General features: G+C 38.4%; 2 protein-coding genes across 2 annotated transcripts; one reads left to right on the plus strand and one right to left on the minus strand.

Moving 5' to 3' along the window:
- Positions 1 to 3,403: 3,403 nt before the first annotated feature.
- On the plus strand, positions 3,404 to 15,741 carry LOC110056777 (WD repeat-containing protein 31-like). The gene is made up of 11 exons (XM_020763311.2): positions 3,404 to 3,736; positions 5,320 to 5,394; positions 5,820 to 5,955; positions 7,159 to 7,259; positions 7,446 to 7,516; positions 7,815 to 7,875; positions 8,569 to 8,649; positions 12,283 to 12,392; positions 13,370 to 13,425; positions 14,112 to 14,181; positions 14,590 to 15,741. Exons 1-11 carry the CDS (start codon positions 3,518 to 3,520, stop codon positions 14,681 to 14,683), a joined length of 1,074 nt encoding a protein of 357 aa, XP_020618970.1. The 5' UTR covers positions 3,404 to 3,517; the 3' UTR covers positions 14,684 to 15,741.
- Positions 14,899 to 16,699, minus strand: LOC110056778 (UPF0696 protein C11orf68 homolog). Its single transcript, XM_089274987.1, has 2 exons — positions 16,214 to 16,699; positions 14,899 to 15,408 (listed from the first exon to the last, which is right to left on the minus strand). The coding sequence occupies exons 1-2, from the start codon at positions 16,519 to 16,521 to the stop codon at positions 15,126 to 15,128; spliced, it is 591 nt and encodes a 196-aa protein (XP_089131113.1). The 5' UTR covers positions 16,522 to 16,699; the 3' UTR covers positions 14,899 to 15,125.
- Positions 16,700 to 19,330: the final 2,631 nt, after the last annotated feature.

Raw genomic sequence — 19,330 nt, forward strand, 5'->3', positions numbered from 1 at the left:
AGTAAAAGTAATTGGAAACGTCCATTAGGAAATGTAAAGTAAAATGTTTATATCTAATGAAACTGTTTTTCTAACAATCAGAATGCAACACAGACCGCAATGAACTGTTCTTGAGCGTGCTCTGATTGGTTAATATAATTGTTATATGTGCCATTAAAACACAGCCACTCAGAATACAGGAATTAAAGCTGTGGCAAACTCGACGGTATAACACCAAACCTTCTCAGCATGCGCTACGTGTATGTCGCCTTGATTGTGCTGGCCACTGTATTTTCTATGGTATGGTATCAAATAGTTGTGCGCTTTGTCGTGGTATACCATGGAACATGCCTCTTGTCATTGTATTTTCATGGCATACCCCTCGAAAGCGTTGCTCAACTAGTATATACGCTGCACTGCTATCGACCTCCCCATGAAAGTGCCGAGCGAACGTAAAACTGTTTGCCGGAATTTAAACTGAAGACACAATTTGCGCCAATTGCTTTCGTTTTTTTTTTTTTTTTTTCGCTTCAGGAATTAACATCGAGTAACATAATTGTTTCTTTTTTCCTATATTTATTTTGTGTCCCCAAATTAGTATGGGATTTTCCCAGGCTACAAGGCATTGACACTTTAACAAAGTTTCTATCTATCCATCTATAGAAGTGCTTTGGTGACGAAGATGAATTGAACAGGATTCGCACGTAGCCAATCAGCGTGCGCGCATTTTCTGTTTATTTACCAATGAAAACATTTGAACACCTTCATAGCATGTGAAGTGAAATTAAACCTGATATACTGAAAGCGTCACAGGCTTCCGGACCTTGAACGATACTTCATCGTTTGACATGTACTGGTTCGAGGAAAGAACATTAGAGCTTAGATAAGAAGTAGGTAAACCTCGTTCCTGGCTTGAACAATTAAACTCGACAAAGAGAGAATTAAAATAATATATGTTATTTCGACCGGTGTTTTATTCTTTTGAATTTTTTTTACAACTCGCTGACTGGTAATCTGAATATGCGGAATATATGTGGAGATTACAATCGAAAAAGGAATCTAAATAGCGCTAAAACAGGTCGTAAAAATGACAAATGGAGCTGAATCTATAGCAATTAGGAACACTCCTCGCTGTTGAATACGCGTGCAAACAAAAATAATAAAATGAAATGGTTTTTGCTCGTGATTAAGAGAGGTATTGAACACTGTCCTGCAAGCATCAGTGTTTACCGAGGTTAGCGGTTTGCCGTTGTGTGTATCTTTTGTGGTTTCGTCTCTGCTGAGCTGTAATTCGTTAAACAGATTCTATACCCAGGTTCTACCTGTTCTTGGAATAAACATAACAGATCTATTTGAGTGAAACCATAAGCCTTCGCCAACTTTTCAGAAAAGCTACTTAACATAAAACCACAGGATGAATTGCACGTTTTCAAAAGAACACACTGAAAATTCAAGCGATAGCTATGCAAATTTACGAGAATACTAAGCACGTTCTAGCAGGTGTTAGTCTGTATATCGCACACAACGTTCAGTTTATGAATTGTTTATCGTCACGACGCCACAGGACGCTGCTTTATATGTGGACAAGACAGCGAACTGGCATTCATTTTGACAACAATTTGTCGTTTTGAATGCGGGGGATTTCGGTTTGCCAGATTTTAATCTATACTACCTTTCGACATAAAGGTCGACATTGCTGAATGAGGTTACGTGTCGAGGAGCAGTTGACTGGTCGATATCTCAAAACTGGCGATATTTCAAAGGGACTTCAGGATTGTTTGATTTTAATAAGTACACACCTTGTTGCGGGAGTAAACCTGGAGAAGTTAATCTTAGTCGAACTAGACTCAGCATGGAGGAAGCTCAAATAAAGTCACAAGTTATTAAAGCTGACAGCTCGCTTACAACGACTCTATCAAGACTTGCAAACGTTCGAGTACAGGTTGAACTAATTCAAGAAGACACCAAAAGATTAAAGCAAGGATTCTCAGAAATGGCTAAACGGATAAATGTATTGACTGCAAGTTACCACGAAGAAAGGGACATAATTTTAAAACGACGCACGAAAGCATGAAACTGCAAGTTTGGTTGATAAACTTCTCACTGCCTACAGACGAGAGATTTGGCTTCTACCTGCAACTGACAGTCGCTATTTTTCATTACGACAGTTCCTTGAAGTATTCAGTATTTTTTCGGATTTGAAACTCTTTCATCATTATAGCATACATCAAACAATTAGCTACAGTACACATGGTGTCGAAAGCCTGCTGAGTAATAATTAAAAATATCGTCACTCAATGTTCAGAATGTGTAATTTTAATTTTCTGACCTTGAATTCACAATGCTGTTATAGCCCTTTGTTATTTACCCCACGTGCGTTCGGTGTGGGAGATACCAACTGCTCACAGAGTGTTTGTTATTACATTCACCCTTTTAGAAGTGCTCAGGGGAGCCTGAAGATTCTTACCAATAAGCAAATGAATCATAAATTTAAAAAAATAAACAAATAAATAAATAATCAAATAAATATAACGAATAAATATATACGACTAAGAATTTATAAGAAACGGTTCAAGGAAAGGTTAAATTACTTCCAATTATAAAGATGAAGAATTAACTAGAATTGGAGTAAAACTGAAGAGGTTTTTCTAAAAAATATATTAACGCTAGTCACGGTAGAAGATTAATCTGCTGAATTAGTTTTCAGTCGGCACAACTTTACCAGACATTTTTTGCCAAACACAGCTCCTGTTTCACTTGTAGTCATTTACCTTCTTATTTTGAACATGACACAATTAACTCATGTTGTTGTTAGAGAAAGGTGAAAGACTTTTTAAGGTATTGTTTTGTTTCCCTTATAGCCGCTGCCGTAGACTCGTAGCCATAACGCTGTATACCTATCGAGGTTCAAACAGAAGAAACTAACTGACTAAACTTAATTTTTGCTAAACGAAAAGGTGAAGTTGAATTTTCCTCTTGAATTTTGTAGGCTTGGTAAATACTGATTGCTCGGGTGATTGATATTGATTTTGTTCACGCCAGTCACAGAATATTGCATTTTAAAATTGTTTTTATAACAGCACCGGAGGCAGTCTTATTCCTTTTTTCTTTACTGCCACTTGGAGAAAGGAAAACAGCTGCGTGCGTTGAACTTCGTGTAACCGGGGTTGATCAGGAAGAGCGAAAGACATTGTCGCCTGGTATGAAGAGAATTAAAAATCATCTGTAAAACTGCAAAACAAAAACAATTATCAAAACGATGGATTTGGAGGCAATACCAGATTAACTCCTAAAACTTAATTCAATGGGGTCAAGGACTTTCCAAAGATGCTACTGACAGAGAGACACTTATTAAATTTATAGTCAGTACACTACATGATGTTACACCACGTACTTACGGTGCATCTATGAAGCTGCTGGAAGTCTGCATGTTCAGTTATGCAGTTTACAAACTTCCCTCGCTACCTCATAAACAAAACAATGTTCTGACGATTTTGCAGAGCTTTAGACTCGTAACAGATGAATAATCGCCATTTCCATGCAGCCAGGTTGTTTTCAATGTTTTGACAGTTTGTGGATGGGTCTGAGAAAATCCAAGCCCCGGCGCTCCGAGGGTTATGATGGTGTAACTTCGACTGATGAAGTGAGCAAGACTCTGCAAACAGTGGTAACCGAATACAACCCAATTCACCAGGATTCTGTCACTTGTATCGATGCATTTGCACCTGGAACTTGTGTTACAGGGAGTAAAGACTACGTAAGTATGTCATTTTCCTGGGAGGTTTGAATCCTATGTTAAAGTACTGACTGTATAAACGCTATATGGAAATCAGGAAGCTAAAGCCAAGGTGACCTTACCAGGGGGATATCAGTTTCGGAGGGCGTGATAAGCGGCACGTACCCCCCGGGGAACTCCCATATTAAAAGGACGGGGGTGCTCGTTGTACCCTTTAGGGGTTAAAAACGCTGGTTTACTACCACTTACGGTGTTTCGGCCTCAAACGATCCACAGTGGGGGCTTTCGCGGTACTTCTTAGGGTATTGAGCTGAAAAAAAAAAGACGGGATAATTTGTTGTTTTAGAATTGGTAACTCTTAGGTGTGAAAAAAATTTCAAGCAATGCCCACAAAACAGGCTCTTTGTACATCTTTGGGGTTCTTTTCCTGTGTTAAAGTACTGATCATCAGTGTATAAACGCTGCATGGAAATAGGCCCTTTGCAGGATCCGGTCACATGGTACAGAATAAATTATGCTGGGACGCAAGTTACACAGTGGGACTTCCAAAACAAGGGAACTCGTACCAGTCCAGCCCGACTTACCTTTGTTTTAGAAGTCCTACTGTGTAACTTGTGTCCTAGCATAATTTATTCCGTACCATGTGACTGGATCCTGCAAAGGGCCTATTTGGAAGCTAAAACCATGGTAACCTTACCAGAGGGATATCAGTTTCAGAGGGCATGATAAGCAGCACATTCCCCCGGGGGACTCCCATATTAAAAAGGGCGGGGAGCTCATCATACCTTTTAGGGGTTGAAAGAGCAATTTTGGTACCTCTTAGGGTGTTTTAGCCTCAAACAGTCTACAGCTGGAGCTTTTGTGTACCTTTTAGGGTGTTAAGCTGAAAAAAAATGTGTCAGGAGATAATGTGTTGTTTTAGAATTAGTACCTCTTAGCAGTGAAAAAAAATTTAAGCAGCATCCACAAAACAGGATCTTGGTACCTCTTAGGGGTTCTTTTCAAAATTTCCAGAGAGCACCTTTTTTAATATGGGAGTCCTCTCCAGGCATGTACCTTTATATAAGGTGAAACATGTTGCTCTGTAAAGGCCTGGAGAAGGTTCTGTTCCTCCACCTTTTTTTGTCCTACAGTATATCACTGTTGGGATGAAATATGACCTGATAGGATTCAAGGATTTCCTTTTTTGCCTCAGTGATAAAAGTCCCCATTTTTTTTTTTGCTAAAATTGGGCTTTTAAAGAATATAGTCCACTCAACTATCAAACTTTTATGGTTGGATGAATGACTGAAGAATAATTTACTGAGTTAAAAGACAAGTGTTAAGAGGGGGCTAAATGACTTATGAGGGGGCTAATAGACTTTAGGGTGGGGGCTAACAGGCTACGGGCTACTTGTCTTGGGGCTAAGTGAATGGTTTGCCTTTTTGTGGTCATGATAAATACTCAGCATATAAATAACGTTTTGCATGTACAGATACTCAAATAAGATGGACAATATACTATAATTCCAGATCAGCAGATTATTACTTAATGCATACAGTATTCTTGAAAAATCCTCATTGTTTGTACTATTTGTATTATTATTTTTTTTTTCATATGGCAGTCAGTGGTTTTGTTTGAGTGGAAGCAAGGTATCCCACATCATAAGTGGACTGGTCATACAAGAGATGTCACTAAAGTATGTATAGTTATAAATATGCTAGTGGAGTATGCTGTTTATAATACACAGGGTCATGGCAAATGATAAATTTGAGACACCCTGACTGGTATATTTTGAGTGAGTCTGAGACTTTCATAGCATTGTAAAAGAACTTGTGACTCTTGTGAGACCACTCATTCTGTCAAAGAAAAGTTGGTCATACGTTTATATATTTACCAGTGTCATTACTGCTTGTGCTGGTTGATACCCTCAGTGATCAGTTTTGTGAAATAAATGATTTGAATAGCTAAGGTTGTACTTGCAAACTATCTACAGTTGAAGCGTGGTTGAAACAAGATTGATGATAGCACGTGTATAATTATGGTAATTTATATTATCAATATTACATGTAGATTAGTTCAAGGAAGGACAATATTATTATTTTGCTCTCTTGTTTTCCACAGGTAAAACATGTAGGTGCCACAGTATATAGTTCTTCTAGAGATAAAACAATAAAAGCATGGCATCAAGAGAAAAATGATCCTCTCTTGACCTTTGAAGGCCACAGGCTGGTGGTAACTGCTATAGATCTAAATGATGGTAAGACATCAATTTAGCTATTTGCTTGAATGTCTGTGTTTGTGTGTTTGGGGAAGACATGCTCACTAACCTTAATAGTCAATTTGCCAAGCTCATAACAGGCTCATATTTTTATGCTGTGAGTGTTCATGCTAAAAGTCAGATATAGATTTTTAATCATAATGCATTTATTATATGGCCAGCTCCGTGAGCGAGCAAGATGAATCAAATCCTGTACTGTGATTGGCTACCCGAGCGGGCAAGATGGAGCTATCTTGCCTGCTCGGGACTACCCGCCGTGTCCCGCAAGAAAAATTTCCCCGAAAGCCATATAATAAATCCTTTGTGACCAAGCTTGTTCGGTCAAGATGGCTGGATATTGGCCTCTTTCTTTTTTTGTGAGTTTATGGACCTCGACTCTGTCTCTGGCCATAAACATGCAAAAAAAGAACTTGGCCAATATCCAGCCATCTTGACCTCACACTTGGTCAATAACCCATAAAGATTCTGTCTTGATTAAAACAAGTCCAGTTATGATACTAATCATGACAGACAAATGAATATACATGCAGCATACTTAAAGTACATAAGACTTATCATGAGCTAAGGTGAGAGATTTCTTACTCTCATGCATTATTTTTGCCACCCAATGTTTTTCTAACATACCTCACTAGACTCTATTGAAATAAATTAATTGTTACTTATCTTCTATGGCAAGACGATCTCAGCAAGAGCTTGTTAGAGCTTTGTGAAGGAGATCATCTTAAGCTCAGTACTTTGTGAGGAAGGCTAGAGTTATCATTAACAGTAATCAAAATGTCATGGTTGCCATCATTCAGATATATGCATGTAGCAGAATAGAGCCACAAATATTGCATAATTTAATGTCCACAACTATTACAAGTTGCAAACAGTCTACTAAGTATTGTGCTGATTTTTAATACATCATGATTATAATTTTACCTCTCTTTTGAAAGTACACTTAGAACAAAGGTTAGGAAACTGTGTATGGCCATCTTGGTAGAGCATTTCTAAATTCCCTCTTGCCCCTGTTTTGAAGCAAGTCAGGTGCCAACACTTTGATGTGAAAAGATAAATTTGATTATAGGAAAGTCAAGTGGTGATTTAATTTGTATACTAGGATTTAAAACCTGACAATAACAAAAATTAAAACAAAACAAAAAAGTTTTAATACCATCCTATGCTTATGACCTTAATTTGTAGATGGAACATTATTATTCTCTGGGTCAAGAGATAACTGTGTGAGGCTTTGGGACACCACTAGAAAAACAAGTGTCAGTGAAAAGGAAGTGTCTAGAAATCTGGTGAGAATTGTTTTGTTCTTTAGGCATATTCATGAAAGTTAGCTCTTGACAAGGAACTGCTTTGGGAGGTACTAACATTTTTTTCAAGGGGTGGGGGGGGGGGGTCTCAGAAGGTGGGTTTAAATTAAGATAACCTTCATGAGGTATGCTTTGATTTGTTTTGTGGTCTAATGGTTATAATTATAGGTAAGTTGTGTGAAATGGATTCCTGGAACTCAGACTCAAGTTGCTCAAACTGGGGAAGACAAAATGCTAAGGTACATAGTACAGTGACAGTATGTTTATTATTGTATTTGACACTGACCAGGCCAATTGGAAAAGGGCATGACCATCTGACTGGTTCTTGATTGTCCTGGTTTTTCTATTTTTTCTTCCCGTACCCTTCTCAATTTATGTGTAACCACACAAACTCTTCTTTAAGATGCAGCAGCAGGTTTTGGCTTGGTTACAGTAGTGATCAGAGCAAGAAAGATGAGATGAGATTGAGATGACTATATTATTGACTTATCTGCATGTTTTGGTAGACACTGTAAATGTTTTTGCCTTTTACTCTAGAGTGTGGGATACAAGGAACATGCAGCCTGTATTTACGTTTCCTGCTCAGCAATACTTTCAGGTATTTTATCTCTTAGGAGAATAAGTTAACTGCTGGTATCTGCCCAATGAATGAGATAATTTAATTTACGACTCAATGTCCATAGGTTTGGCTTTGGCTATTATAAATGATATTTGAACTTTAACTCTTGTTTTGATTTTATAAATCAGTGCATCCACAAAGCAACATGAAAGATACTGCTTTAGGTGACCAAAAATTGCATAAAGGGGAATTTCATACAGAAAAAAAACACTTTTTAATAACAGCATACTCCATACATTTAAGGGAATAAGGCATCTGTATACCGATTACTTTAAATTAAGATGTGTACTTGCAATCCAAATTCCCATGTTATTTCTTTATCTACATTTCGTTATGGCTTTCTGGTATTATTATCATGACTTTAACTAGTAACTGTCATCTTTTGCATGCATTGTAGACCTTGATGTTAGCCAGTATCTCCTGTCATTGTGGGCAGGCACTAACTATGTATCTGGAGTCCCTAGCATGCTCTGCAGGACTTTGATACAGTTTTTGTTTCTTTGTTTTCCTGTTATTTTTTTTCCCATTGATTTAAACCAGCATTTTGGAGGTTTCACCAATAAGGGAAGGATGGATTTGACAGCAATTACCTAACATTGCACACCCCGCCCAATTTTCAAGGTACATTTAGTTAACCCTTAGTAATTGGTGCCTATTGCTTTTATTTTGAAGACATATTGTGATTGCTCAAGAGATGGACGATTTATTTTGACATGTAGCAATGGATTCAATGGAAAAGGCTGTGAATCCACTGTGAGTTACATTTCTGTTTTATGCTGTTATTGATGAAACACTATTTAAGTCTCACACAGGTGCATGCCCTACATTGAACTGAACCTCTCACAAGTGGACACTCTCAGGACCAGAAAAAGTGTCCACTTAAGAGAGGTGTCTGCTTATGGGAGTTGTCTGTTAGCCAAGGTTCGACTGTATGTTTAAACCATATAAAAATTTAGGAAACAAGTGGGAGCTTTTTTCTGCACTAAGTTGGAGTTGCAGCCGGCCTCCAGTTCAGGCAGTCTGCATTCAGGCCCTGGCCGGGGTTATTGCATTGTGTTCTTGGGCAAGAAACTTAACTCTCACGGTGCTCTCTCAAACATGCACACCCAGATGTGTAAATGGAGCTGGAAATTGAATGAAGTAAAGGGACTAACATCCCATCTAGGTGAGGACTAGAACTAGTCAGTTAGACCTAGTTATTTGGTGCTACTAAAACCAGAGATAAATGAAAGTGCCATCCTGTTTGGCCAGTAGGTTTGAATACAGACTTGACCATTCTTACTGTCAACTATAAACATAGGCACGCAAGGCGTGCAAGAGTTATTTTTTTGTGAACTATAAGTCTCGGAGATAGGAGCATTCATGGAACTGTTTACAGTACTGATTTGGTTGATTTGACAAGGTTTTTTGGTTGCGATGTACAGCAAGAAAGAAACTGGGAGTTTATGATGTACATACGATGTTACATCGGTAATGGTAAGATAACTAAATAGTAAGCCATAAAATGTTTGACTGAACAAACTACAGTAATCTGACACGTCTCCAGATTAATGTAGATACCATCTTATTTTCTAACAGGCAATTTTATTCTTTCTTTGATACAACCCACACTGTGATTGGTCTGACACGCGCACATGCATAACTCCCTCACTCACCGATCACGTAGCCCTTCCCCCGGGGGGGGGACTCCCTTGTATGGGCTATATAGGTCTGTGCGGCCCCGAAGGGCATGGTTTTCCAGCCGTTTTGGTCATAAATAGGGTATCGATTTTAGCTAATTTTGGTCATTTTGGTCATAAATAGGGTACGGTTTTTTGCACTCTAGCCTTGATATGGGTATGCTTTAAGGTGGTATGGTACCCCAAAATATGGCGATGTTCATGAAAAATTCAATTTCTTGGAAATACAAGACTTAAGACCCTTGAGGACTTGTCAAAAACATTTTGAAACGATCTTGCCGAATTTCCTTCCAGATGTGTGAAATTTAAGGAAAGTACACAGTGGTATAAGTTTTTTCACGTGGCAACGGCCATAGCAACGACTGTTTACCATAAGAACGTGACCAAAAATATAGATTATTTTTAACTAATATGAACGAAACTATTTAGAAAAAACTTTTAAGACATGCACAACTCGATTGGTATAATTATTTGTGAAGAGCTTTGCCTCAAATTGCCATCACAGGCTCATTCATTTCCCTTATGACAAGGAATATTTCCCACAACTGCGGTAACTTTTTACAAAATAGAACAACCATTGCACCCCCTCCCCCGAGATCCAATCTGCACCCCCCCCCCACTATTTGTGGTTCGTTAAATGCTTAATACTTCGTGTAAGAAACTTAAAGTGCATTTTTCTCAAAAGTTTACCTTTGTACCGACTGACTTCGCGCCAACATTTCTACTTTGCAAGGTTTTTAAGTAGAATTTCTGAAACTTGGGTTCATCAAAGACCAATAGTGTCGTGATGATATAAACCAAAAAAATCGTAACATTTTAAGGTCTGTCACGTGACATGAGATGATTTGTCCACTGGTAAAAAATAAGGTTATTTCCAAATAAAGCTGTAAAAAGCACTGAAAATAAGAGTTAACTGTCAAAACTTAGGTTCATATCACAGAACAAAACAGAAACTTACATGATATGCTTATTTGACAGTCAATTCTTGTTTTGTAAAAGAGCAGGAAGTGTTGGCGTCAATACTATAAAACACTACTTCAAAAGGCTGTGGCTGGTTTCCATAGCAGTCATTTTGAGTAAAACTCTAGAAATTTAATTTCTCTTCTTGAGTGCAATAGCACACAATTGATCTTTCTTTACCACATTTAAACAAACTTTTTGGTCCATATTGAGGGTACCATACCACCTTAAGAAGAAGCCACTTTTTCATCATTATCGAAAAGAAAATCAACAAAAGCCCTTCACAAATTTATATGTTTACGGTAATTTAACATTGGTTTGAACTAGGGAGCTAATTATAACGCAGGTCTGAAACAGGGTTTTGATTTGAGGGTCAGGTCGTAAATAGGGTTTCGAATTTTTGGTCAGGTCATAAATAGGGTAAGGAATATCGCAGATTTTGGTCATAAATAGGGTTAAGGGTTTTGGGAAGCGGGCCGCACACCCCCAACCAATTTTTCTGGGAGTACCCCCTCGGGAGCCCTTCCAGCCACCAAGAGGAATTTTTGCTCAAAAATACTCAAGTTAAGAGAACTTTTCGCATTTTATACGAGTAGTAAGTTTACCCTTTTTACGCGACACAACGCAACAACACTACTACCGAAAATTTAAAGAAAGAGAAAAAAACCTCTCTTATACGTCGAAAGTCTGATTTAATTAAATTGCACTTTAACTTGGTGCCACACAGTCTTCAAAGAACTTTTGAACAGTTTTTATACTTTTTACCTTTAAAAATATCGGACTGAAAAGAATGTCATAAAATGCCCATCAAATAAAAATATTAAACTGCTACTGCAGAGACGTAAAAACACTCTAGAAAGGAAAGCTTCTTTTTTGTCTAATATCCTGGGAACAATAGCCGATAACTTGTAAGCTCTAATTGAATTTACTCCCATATGAAAAACAAAAGTGTCGAGTTACCATTTGTAACTAAAAATAGCAAACATCTCGTGGGAACAAGTCGCGACGATTCGTCAGCTCTAATTGAATTTACTACCTTGTGAAAAACAAGAGTGTCAAATTACCCATTGTAACTAAAAAATAAAAATATCTCGTTATATTTGCATGCAATAAGAACAAAACAATCGTTACCTGCACTTACTATTGTAAACGTTAGAACTGCTTCAAATCTAAATAGTCTCGTCTCCTCTAAAACATGTCCTAAGAACTAGAACCGACGATTCGTGACCTCTAATTGAATTAACTCCTTGTGAAAAACAAAAGTATCAAGTTACCCTTTGTAATTAAAAATAAAAATATCTCGTGCCATTTGCCTACTACTCACGAACTGCTTCAAAGCTCAAGACTCATCTCGTTCATAACTAGCCACCATTACACTGAAAATTATACACTCTCAAACAACCCAATGTACGTATGTAACTGTCACACTCCCCTCCAAACCGGACTAAAAATCACAAACCAGCAACATACACGTCACTGTTTATTTTTCAATTACCAAAGTCCTTGTGTTTATACATACCTTGTGTTTCTCACGTACCATTTACCTTTACAACAAGAAATTTGATTGGCTGTTCATAGTAGATCCAATCTGATTGGTGTGACATACATACATCTCTCACTCACTCACTCACTCACTCACTCACTCACCCATTGACCCGTCCATAACATACCCGACGCGCCGACTAAGAGGTATTTTTTTTACAAAAAAATAACTCAATAATTAAGAGCAAATCTGTTTGATTGACAGCTTTGGGATGTGAGAGCACAGCAAATGATCTGTCGGTACATTGGCCACTACCAAACTACATCTGCTTGCATTTTTCTTCCTCGTTTGGAACATGTTTGGTCTAAAGATCTGTAAGTGGTATATTAAAAACAGTTTATTTTCAAAGCTAATATATAGATTTAGGCCAGCCTAAAAGCGTAGTTCCTGGGCCAGGTTGTTCAAAGCCCTATGAAGCTAACCCAGAAAAACCTAGAATTTTGATTTGAGTTTTGTAACTTTGCAGTGAGGTTTTCTGTATATTGTCTGGCCTTCTGTTTTGAGTTTTAATAATCACCCTATACACAAAACAAAACAGCAAAAAACATTTGTATGGAAGAAAAAGTTACAATTTAACTTTTAATCCTGGGTTAGCGTTAATCGCCTTCCGAGCAATCCTGCCCTGTTTCCAACAAGCAACCTAATATGAGCCTGCGATCCAATCGATAATCAGCACTTGGTCAGCGGTCAACTTCAAAAAACACGTGATCTCAAGGAGTTGTAAACTTGAGCCCACAATATGGTCACGTGATACTGGTCAGCAGATACCTTGTTTTGACAGGTGTCAATTGATCATAACATGGATGTCCGATATTAAGGAAGTACAAGGTAAACCAAGGCTGCATGTCTGTCAACCTATTATTTGGAGTATGGCCGCCATGTTGGGCAACTCCATCGCCGTCGTCGCCGTCGTGCGTACGCACCCACAAGCAATACCACTAGCCATGATGACCATGAGAAAATCAACTCAAGGGTTTCTTTTTCTTTCCTATATGAGTATGGGGCTCCGCTTGGCAGCCCTTTGGGCTGCCGGAGCTCTGCTGTAAACAGTATTGCTGGGTAATGTTTTACTGAACAGGACAGCAAGGAACTCTCAAATAAACATAATGCAAATTCCTAGGAAGATTAGAAATTTCTGTTGGAAAAGTTGAGAAATATGTTAGCATGATGTCATGCACCTGCATAGCCAATCAATCATGCAGCTGTTTACAAAGTGAACTGATGTTATAATATAGTATTCAAAAATGGCATTTGAATGTTTTAAATTTCTTCTATTGCTTCTGTTTATCAGAATTGCTACAGCCTCGCATGATTCAACCGTGAAAATCTGGGAAAGAGAAGGAACAGGTACCTTGAGAAGACTAGTAATATGTTCAACATTTCCCGTACAACTTGTTGCACTACATTGTTGAATTGCAATTTGTAGAGCACTATTACATGTATTAGCAACTGTTTTTGTAAGTTGCAGCAATTTGTTGCACAGAGAAAATATAAGTCCAACTCCTGTATTGGACTCCTGTGAAGGCATAACATATTTGCCACAATGTCAGGCCCTCTGGTAATGTTCTCCTGGTTTTTCAATTCTCATGCTTTGGCAATATACCAAGCTTGTAAATTTAACTGAGCTAAGACTGAATTTTTCATGTAATTGAGTAGATGTCAAACACATTTACCATATGAGTGAATGAGTACCCCTAGCTCCGACCATCATCTTTTTTTAATTTGACCCAATTTTATCATGAGTGCTTTGTGAGTATTTGCTTCTTGTTATACAGAAATCTCCAACACCATTGTTGGAAAACACACCCTCTGATTGGTCCAACACTCTTTTTCTGATCCAAGAATATGTCTCTCATCTAAGCTTAACTGTAAACTTGAATAAAAGTTTGAATCAGTTCAGTGTGCAATGTAAACCTTCAGCCTAAGACTGCCAGAGAGTTCTAATAAACTACAACTACTAAACTAATATTACTACTAATATATGTAAGATGAATTCTTAAGTGAGGGTACAAAAGACTTTCAATTATTTTCAGAATGTATTACCACTCTTGATTGTGCTGGAGCTGGTCCATTGACTGATCTCTGTGTGTGGGATGATGGAAGGTTTGTTTTCGTCATGTCAAACAATCTCTTTATTATAACGTTTTATGTATTGTACATCCAGTTTCCACTCAGCATCTTGTAAGGAATTGGGCAGGTTTTCTTTTATAACTTTGTTTTGTACATGTATTTGACTCTTTGTTCCATAAATCTGGATTCAACTTACGTTACTGAGTTTCTAACCACAACTAGCAGAGTCGTTGAAATTCTTACTGAAGTTCCAGTTAATCCTGAGAGTACAGAAATGGCTTGATAGTGCCAAGAGTGCCGATTAAAATAAGCAATTAAAATTGTCATTTTTTTAAACATGTACCGAAAAGCGAACAAACAAAAAGTGTTCTGTAACCCTGCAGTTATTTCTTAAAGTTGTTCCTGTTTTCTCTAATCATTTGCACTTTTTCTATCATCTAGTATATGCATTTCCACAACAAATATGGGCGTGTTCCAGTGCGTATTGGACTCCTGTGAAGCCAAACCACAGCTCAGGAAGAAATGTCAATTTTAGCTGTTTTGCACAATGGTGTAACATATAACATATTAGACAAAAAGTAGAAGTTTTAATTCACCCCCAAAGATAGGAATTTAAAATTTCCATCAGGTGAAAATGTTTAAATTGTCATTTATGTATGTAAGTTTATTTATGCGTCAGGGTTGAACCCTGAGTATGGCAACACAATTTGCTTTTGCTAACTTATTTACTTATTATTTAGATATTGAACATTCTCAGTCATAAACATTTTATTTTGATTTTGTTCATTTTTTTTAAGAATTTTCTATTTACATGTAAAACTATTAAAATCAATGTAATAGTTACATACAAATCACAATTTCTTTGCTTCTTGAAGCTCTTTCACTACCCAAGCTACTGAAGTGGGCCGCCTTCCTATCATAAACCATTTTTGTAGTCACTGCACGTCTGATCAACAAGTAATGTTCTTCATGCAGATTCATGAATGATATATTGTTGGTTCTAATTGCCATTCGTTACCAGCGTAAATTCCCAGTGTTGTGTAAATATTGGGCTTGTAGCGTAATGTAAATGTCACTCCCAAAGTCCTGAGACTTCTCTCGACAGCCCACACTTGCTCTTTCTTTGTGAAATCTTCATTGTAGATGAGAATAGTATACTCCATCAATTGGTTGTCACTCGTAAACACATTGGCAGCACTTCCCAGGGTGCCACTCACCACTGCTTTGGCAACACTGGTCCAAATTTCATCAATGTTAGTGCTGTAATACAGAGGAAATATTATTGCATCAGATTCCAGGCCGTTTTTCTTAGTTTTTCAAGATTTCAGATCTAAATTACTTAAATTGATGGTGTAAAAATACCATATCAAGAGCAGTCCCTCTTTCTCCTTGGTCCGTCACAGTGAGAGAAAACTTGAATGGTAAAATGGTTGTGCATGACTGAGAAAATTACATATTCACGCATGTTAATATTTTCAACTGCAGTGCAAATTTATGTTTATTTATCTTTTAAAAAATATAAATTGGTCGGCTCTCAGCTAATCACAGTAATATGACTTTCTCAATCATTAATAAAGGTATAAACTTTAAAAATTGGAATTAATTTTAAAATGAATTGGTTTCTTGTGGAGAATGAGCCTGTTTACACTACTCCTGAGACTACGTACGTAAAAACTTGGGTTAGACTGTCACAAAGTCGTTTATTTTTCTGGTTTTACAAAACCTCACGCTCTCCTCCTGGTACTGTACTAATAGCACATTGCGTGAGCATCGCGTTGTGTCACGCAACACACTCCGCAGGGGATACGTGCATGAATGTCGATTGAGAAAGATGGGTTGAATATCGGTAAACGAAATTAACCAAAGTGAAACCAACTAAAGACGTCGAGCGCACTCCACTAATCTTTGATTACCGCTAGTTACCGGTATATGTAAATTTAGATCTGGAATTTTTTCGAAAATTCCGGGCTTCCGGTCAAATTGGTATTCGGCCTCCAAAGGAGCGAAGCGCTGATCAGAAAGAACCGCTTGTTTCCAAACAAAAATATTATACTTTTCTTCCTACCTTGGGCAATTGAATAACCACTTCCCTGACTTGTAAGAATGTTTCTTTGCTAAATGTTTCACATCGTCGTTGGTAATCTTCCCACGTTTCTTTGTCTTTAATTTTTCCCACCTTTCAAGAAGTATCTGTTTCTGAGGTTCGGGAATCGACAATGGGAATTCAAACACGGTTGGTCGTCGTTGAGGATCACCTGCGAAAACCGCCATATTTACAAGCTTCATAGAGGAAGGTCGGTTTTTTTCAAGAAAGTCGCTGAGGGGACTACTTCCATCGAAAATTATCCAGCTCTCCATTTCGTGACCTGCCATGTTCTTTCTCGTCCCCAGTCTGCTGGCTGGGGGAAGGATTCTGGAATAAATCGGATATAAATTTGCCCGTAAGTGGAACCTTTTTAGAAATGATTATTTGTTAGATAAATCGAAGTCATAATGGTCCCTGATTAATTCTGACTCATTGGTTTGTTGTGTGCCCCTGTCAGTTAATTGCAGCTGGACTTCCCTCTAGTCTTGTCACTGAACTCTCCGATCCCTTCCTTGCCCAGGGCTCAAAATAGTTCAGGGACTGGACTTAGGTGACTCGGAATACCGCGAAGATTAGCCAAAGACAGGTAAGACACAGCAAGTGGAATCGTGCGCTGGATGATTTGTATTTGTTCAATGAAGGACGGGGCAGCTCACGGCGTACCGAAGGCCAGCCAACTGAGCAAAACTGTTAACGTGGGAAGGACGTCCTACCCTCCCGAGTGTTACTAAATGGAATAACGGAGTAACGAGAAAAACATTTAAAGGGTTAAAAATAATTTGTATTCAGCCTCGCTCGTCTTGCTTGCCTCTTTTGACAGATTACATGACACATGTGGACTCATGCCTTTTGACATTTTGTGACCTACGACGGAACCACCGTAAGAAGGCAGGTTAGTAAAAAGTTTTACAGAGTTCACCGGAAGTAAGCCTGTCTTTTAGCCCGAGCGCGCATTTTCGTTTGATCGCTGGCTCAGAAGTCTCACAGAATGCAAGTCAAAAAACATTTTGGGTTTTTTGTTTGAAAGTATTCTAAGACATTTAATTACAAAAGGCAAAAATTAACGTTTTGCATTTTTCTCCTACTTTCCACCCTTTCTCCTCGCGCCCACTATTTTCCCGGGCTCCCACCCCCTTGTCCCAGAACATGACTAAGTATCTAAATGACTGTATTTTGTATACTTCAGTGGTGGAGATAATTTTGTAGTGAAGGCTAATAGACATCTGGATAGTTCCTCTAATTCTCCCTGTTTGATTATACTAAGAAACAAATCTCTGTAGAAGAGAAGACAAAAGTAATTACTAGACGGGAAATACCAAAATGTATTGATCGAGGGTGGGGGTGGGGGTGGTACTTCCAGAAAAGTTGGGTAGGGTGTGCGGCCCACTTCTCAACACCCTTTCCCTATTTATGACCAAAATCTGCGTTTTTTGTTACCCTATTTATGACCTGACCAAAAATTCGATAGCCTATTTACGACTGTTCCGGCTGACACAGTTGCCCTAAACATAAGTTATGAAGAGCTTTTATTGAAGGGCATTTATTGACGGTCTTCAGGAAACATACCCAATTCAAGACTGGGGTGCTAAAACCATTCCCCACTTATAACCAAAATGGCCAAAATCGATACCCTATTTGTGACCAAAACGGCTGAAAAACCCTACCCTTTAGGGCCCCACATACCTATAAAGCCCATATAAAGGAGTACCCCCGTGGTACAGTGTATAGATAATCTGTTCAGTCTTTTTTGATATTAATAACTATTGAACTATTGGTTTCCATGTATTAATTAATTAATGGAAATAAAATGGGCCTGATGAATTGAACTTTTGGTTTCAGTCTCTGGATTCAATGTAGTCGTAGTCATATGGACTTTATGCTTTTAGCAGTACAGAAACAAGTAGAAAGGAGCGCTATACCATTATTCTTGGAAATCTGTATTCTCGGCTATGCAGGGATACAAGTAGGGCGTGGCTTGAATGGTTTTACTCAAGTCTTTCCGCGTTTAGGAATTCCTGGCCTTGCTAAACTGATCGTGACGCATTCCTTTCTGTTCCCCTTCGTTTCCAGGTCGTTTCGCCGAGCTTTCCTTTGTGCGGTCCACTTTGCGCAACGGTGCATGTTCATCGATGGGTTCCCGATCCCCGTGAATTCGCAGTGGGTGCCCTTCCCCCACCCCTAACACACAAACTCAGACTTCGAGTTTCTGATCTGTAACGTAGAGTTCTGATAATAAAATCTCAGCTGATATGATGGGTGTCAAGACCAGGTCGACCTCCAACATGGATAATGATTGATGGGTGTCTGTCAGCTCTAGCGGGAAACTGAAGTGGATGGAAGAGGAATGCCAAAGCCTTATGGCATGTAGAGATATAGGTATTCCGAGGTATGATGGGTTTTGTGGTGATCCCCGCCGCAAGAGCGAGAAAAAATCCGAGTATATTTTTATGCGAAGCATAGCATTTTCAATACTGTTGAATTGCAACAGATTTAGAAACTAGACCTACTTTCATCCAGTGATTCAAGTGAAGTAAACAAATCGGGCCGAAAATTCGTTATATCTTGACTTGTTTGACTGAACCAACAAATAGGGCGGACAAATCGCAGCGTATAAATTTGCCATGATTTTATACTGAAAAGGGTGGACAAGTAGGCGTAACCCACAGAAAATCTGCTTGAAAAAGAGACGATCCGCGCGAAAAAACAGCCAATCAGCACTTGGATCTATCCCACGTGGGAAGCAACTGTCACTGTCACTGTAAAAACATCCGCTAGGAAAAAGAGCCAACCAGGAATTCAAACTAACTCATGTCGGATAACATCAATGTTCGCGTAAAATCCTTGCCAACAAAGGAAAAAAATAACCTAACACAGCATTCCCTTGCGAATCACAAAAAAACTTAGTTCTGATTTAGCAAAATTAATAAGAGTGAAAGAGATTTTTTGCAGCTGTTTAGTGATGGGAAGCCCTAGAAAAGCAAAGAGCCACCGCCAATCAGGATACAACATTAGCATGTGTGGATAGTGAGGTTCAGCTAAAACCCTGGCGCAGTTGGCACAGGGTTCATTCAGCTTTTGACAGATCCAGCGAATATG

This window comes from Orbicella faveolata, unplaced genomic scaffold (assembly GCF_042242905.1).
Source record: "Orbicella faveolata isolate gen_17 unplaced genomic scaffold, um_ofav_v1 contig_36, whole genome shotgun sequence".
Classification (NCBI taxonomy): Eukaryota; Metazoa; Cnidaria; class Anthozoa; order Scleractinia; family Merulinidae; genus Orbicella; species Orbicella faveolata.

Bases quoted from the DNA above. Each gene is read 5' to 3' on its own strand.
- LOC110056778 (XM_089274987.1), bottom strand. From the start codon at position 16,521: ATGGCAGGTCACGAAATGGAGAGCTGGATAATTTTCGATGGAAGTAGT. The intron at 15,409-16,213 runs GTAGGAAGAAAA...TCTGTATTACAG, and splicing joins TGGTTATTCAATTGCCCAAG to CACTAACATTGATGAAATTT.
- LOC110056777 (XM_020763311.2), top strand. From the start codon at position 3,518: ATGCAGCCAGGTTGTTTTCAATGTTTTGACAGTTTGTGGATGGGTCTG. The intron at 12,393-13,369 runs GTAAGTGGTATA...TCTGTTTATCAG, and splicing joins CATGTTTGGTCTAAAGATCT to AATTGCTACAGCCTCGCATG. The intron at 14,182-14,589 runs GTTTGTTTTCGT...TCTATCATCTAG, and splicing joins TGTGTGTGGGATGATGGAAG to TATATGCATTTCCACAACAA.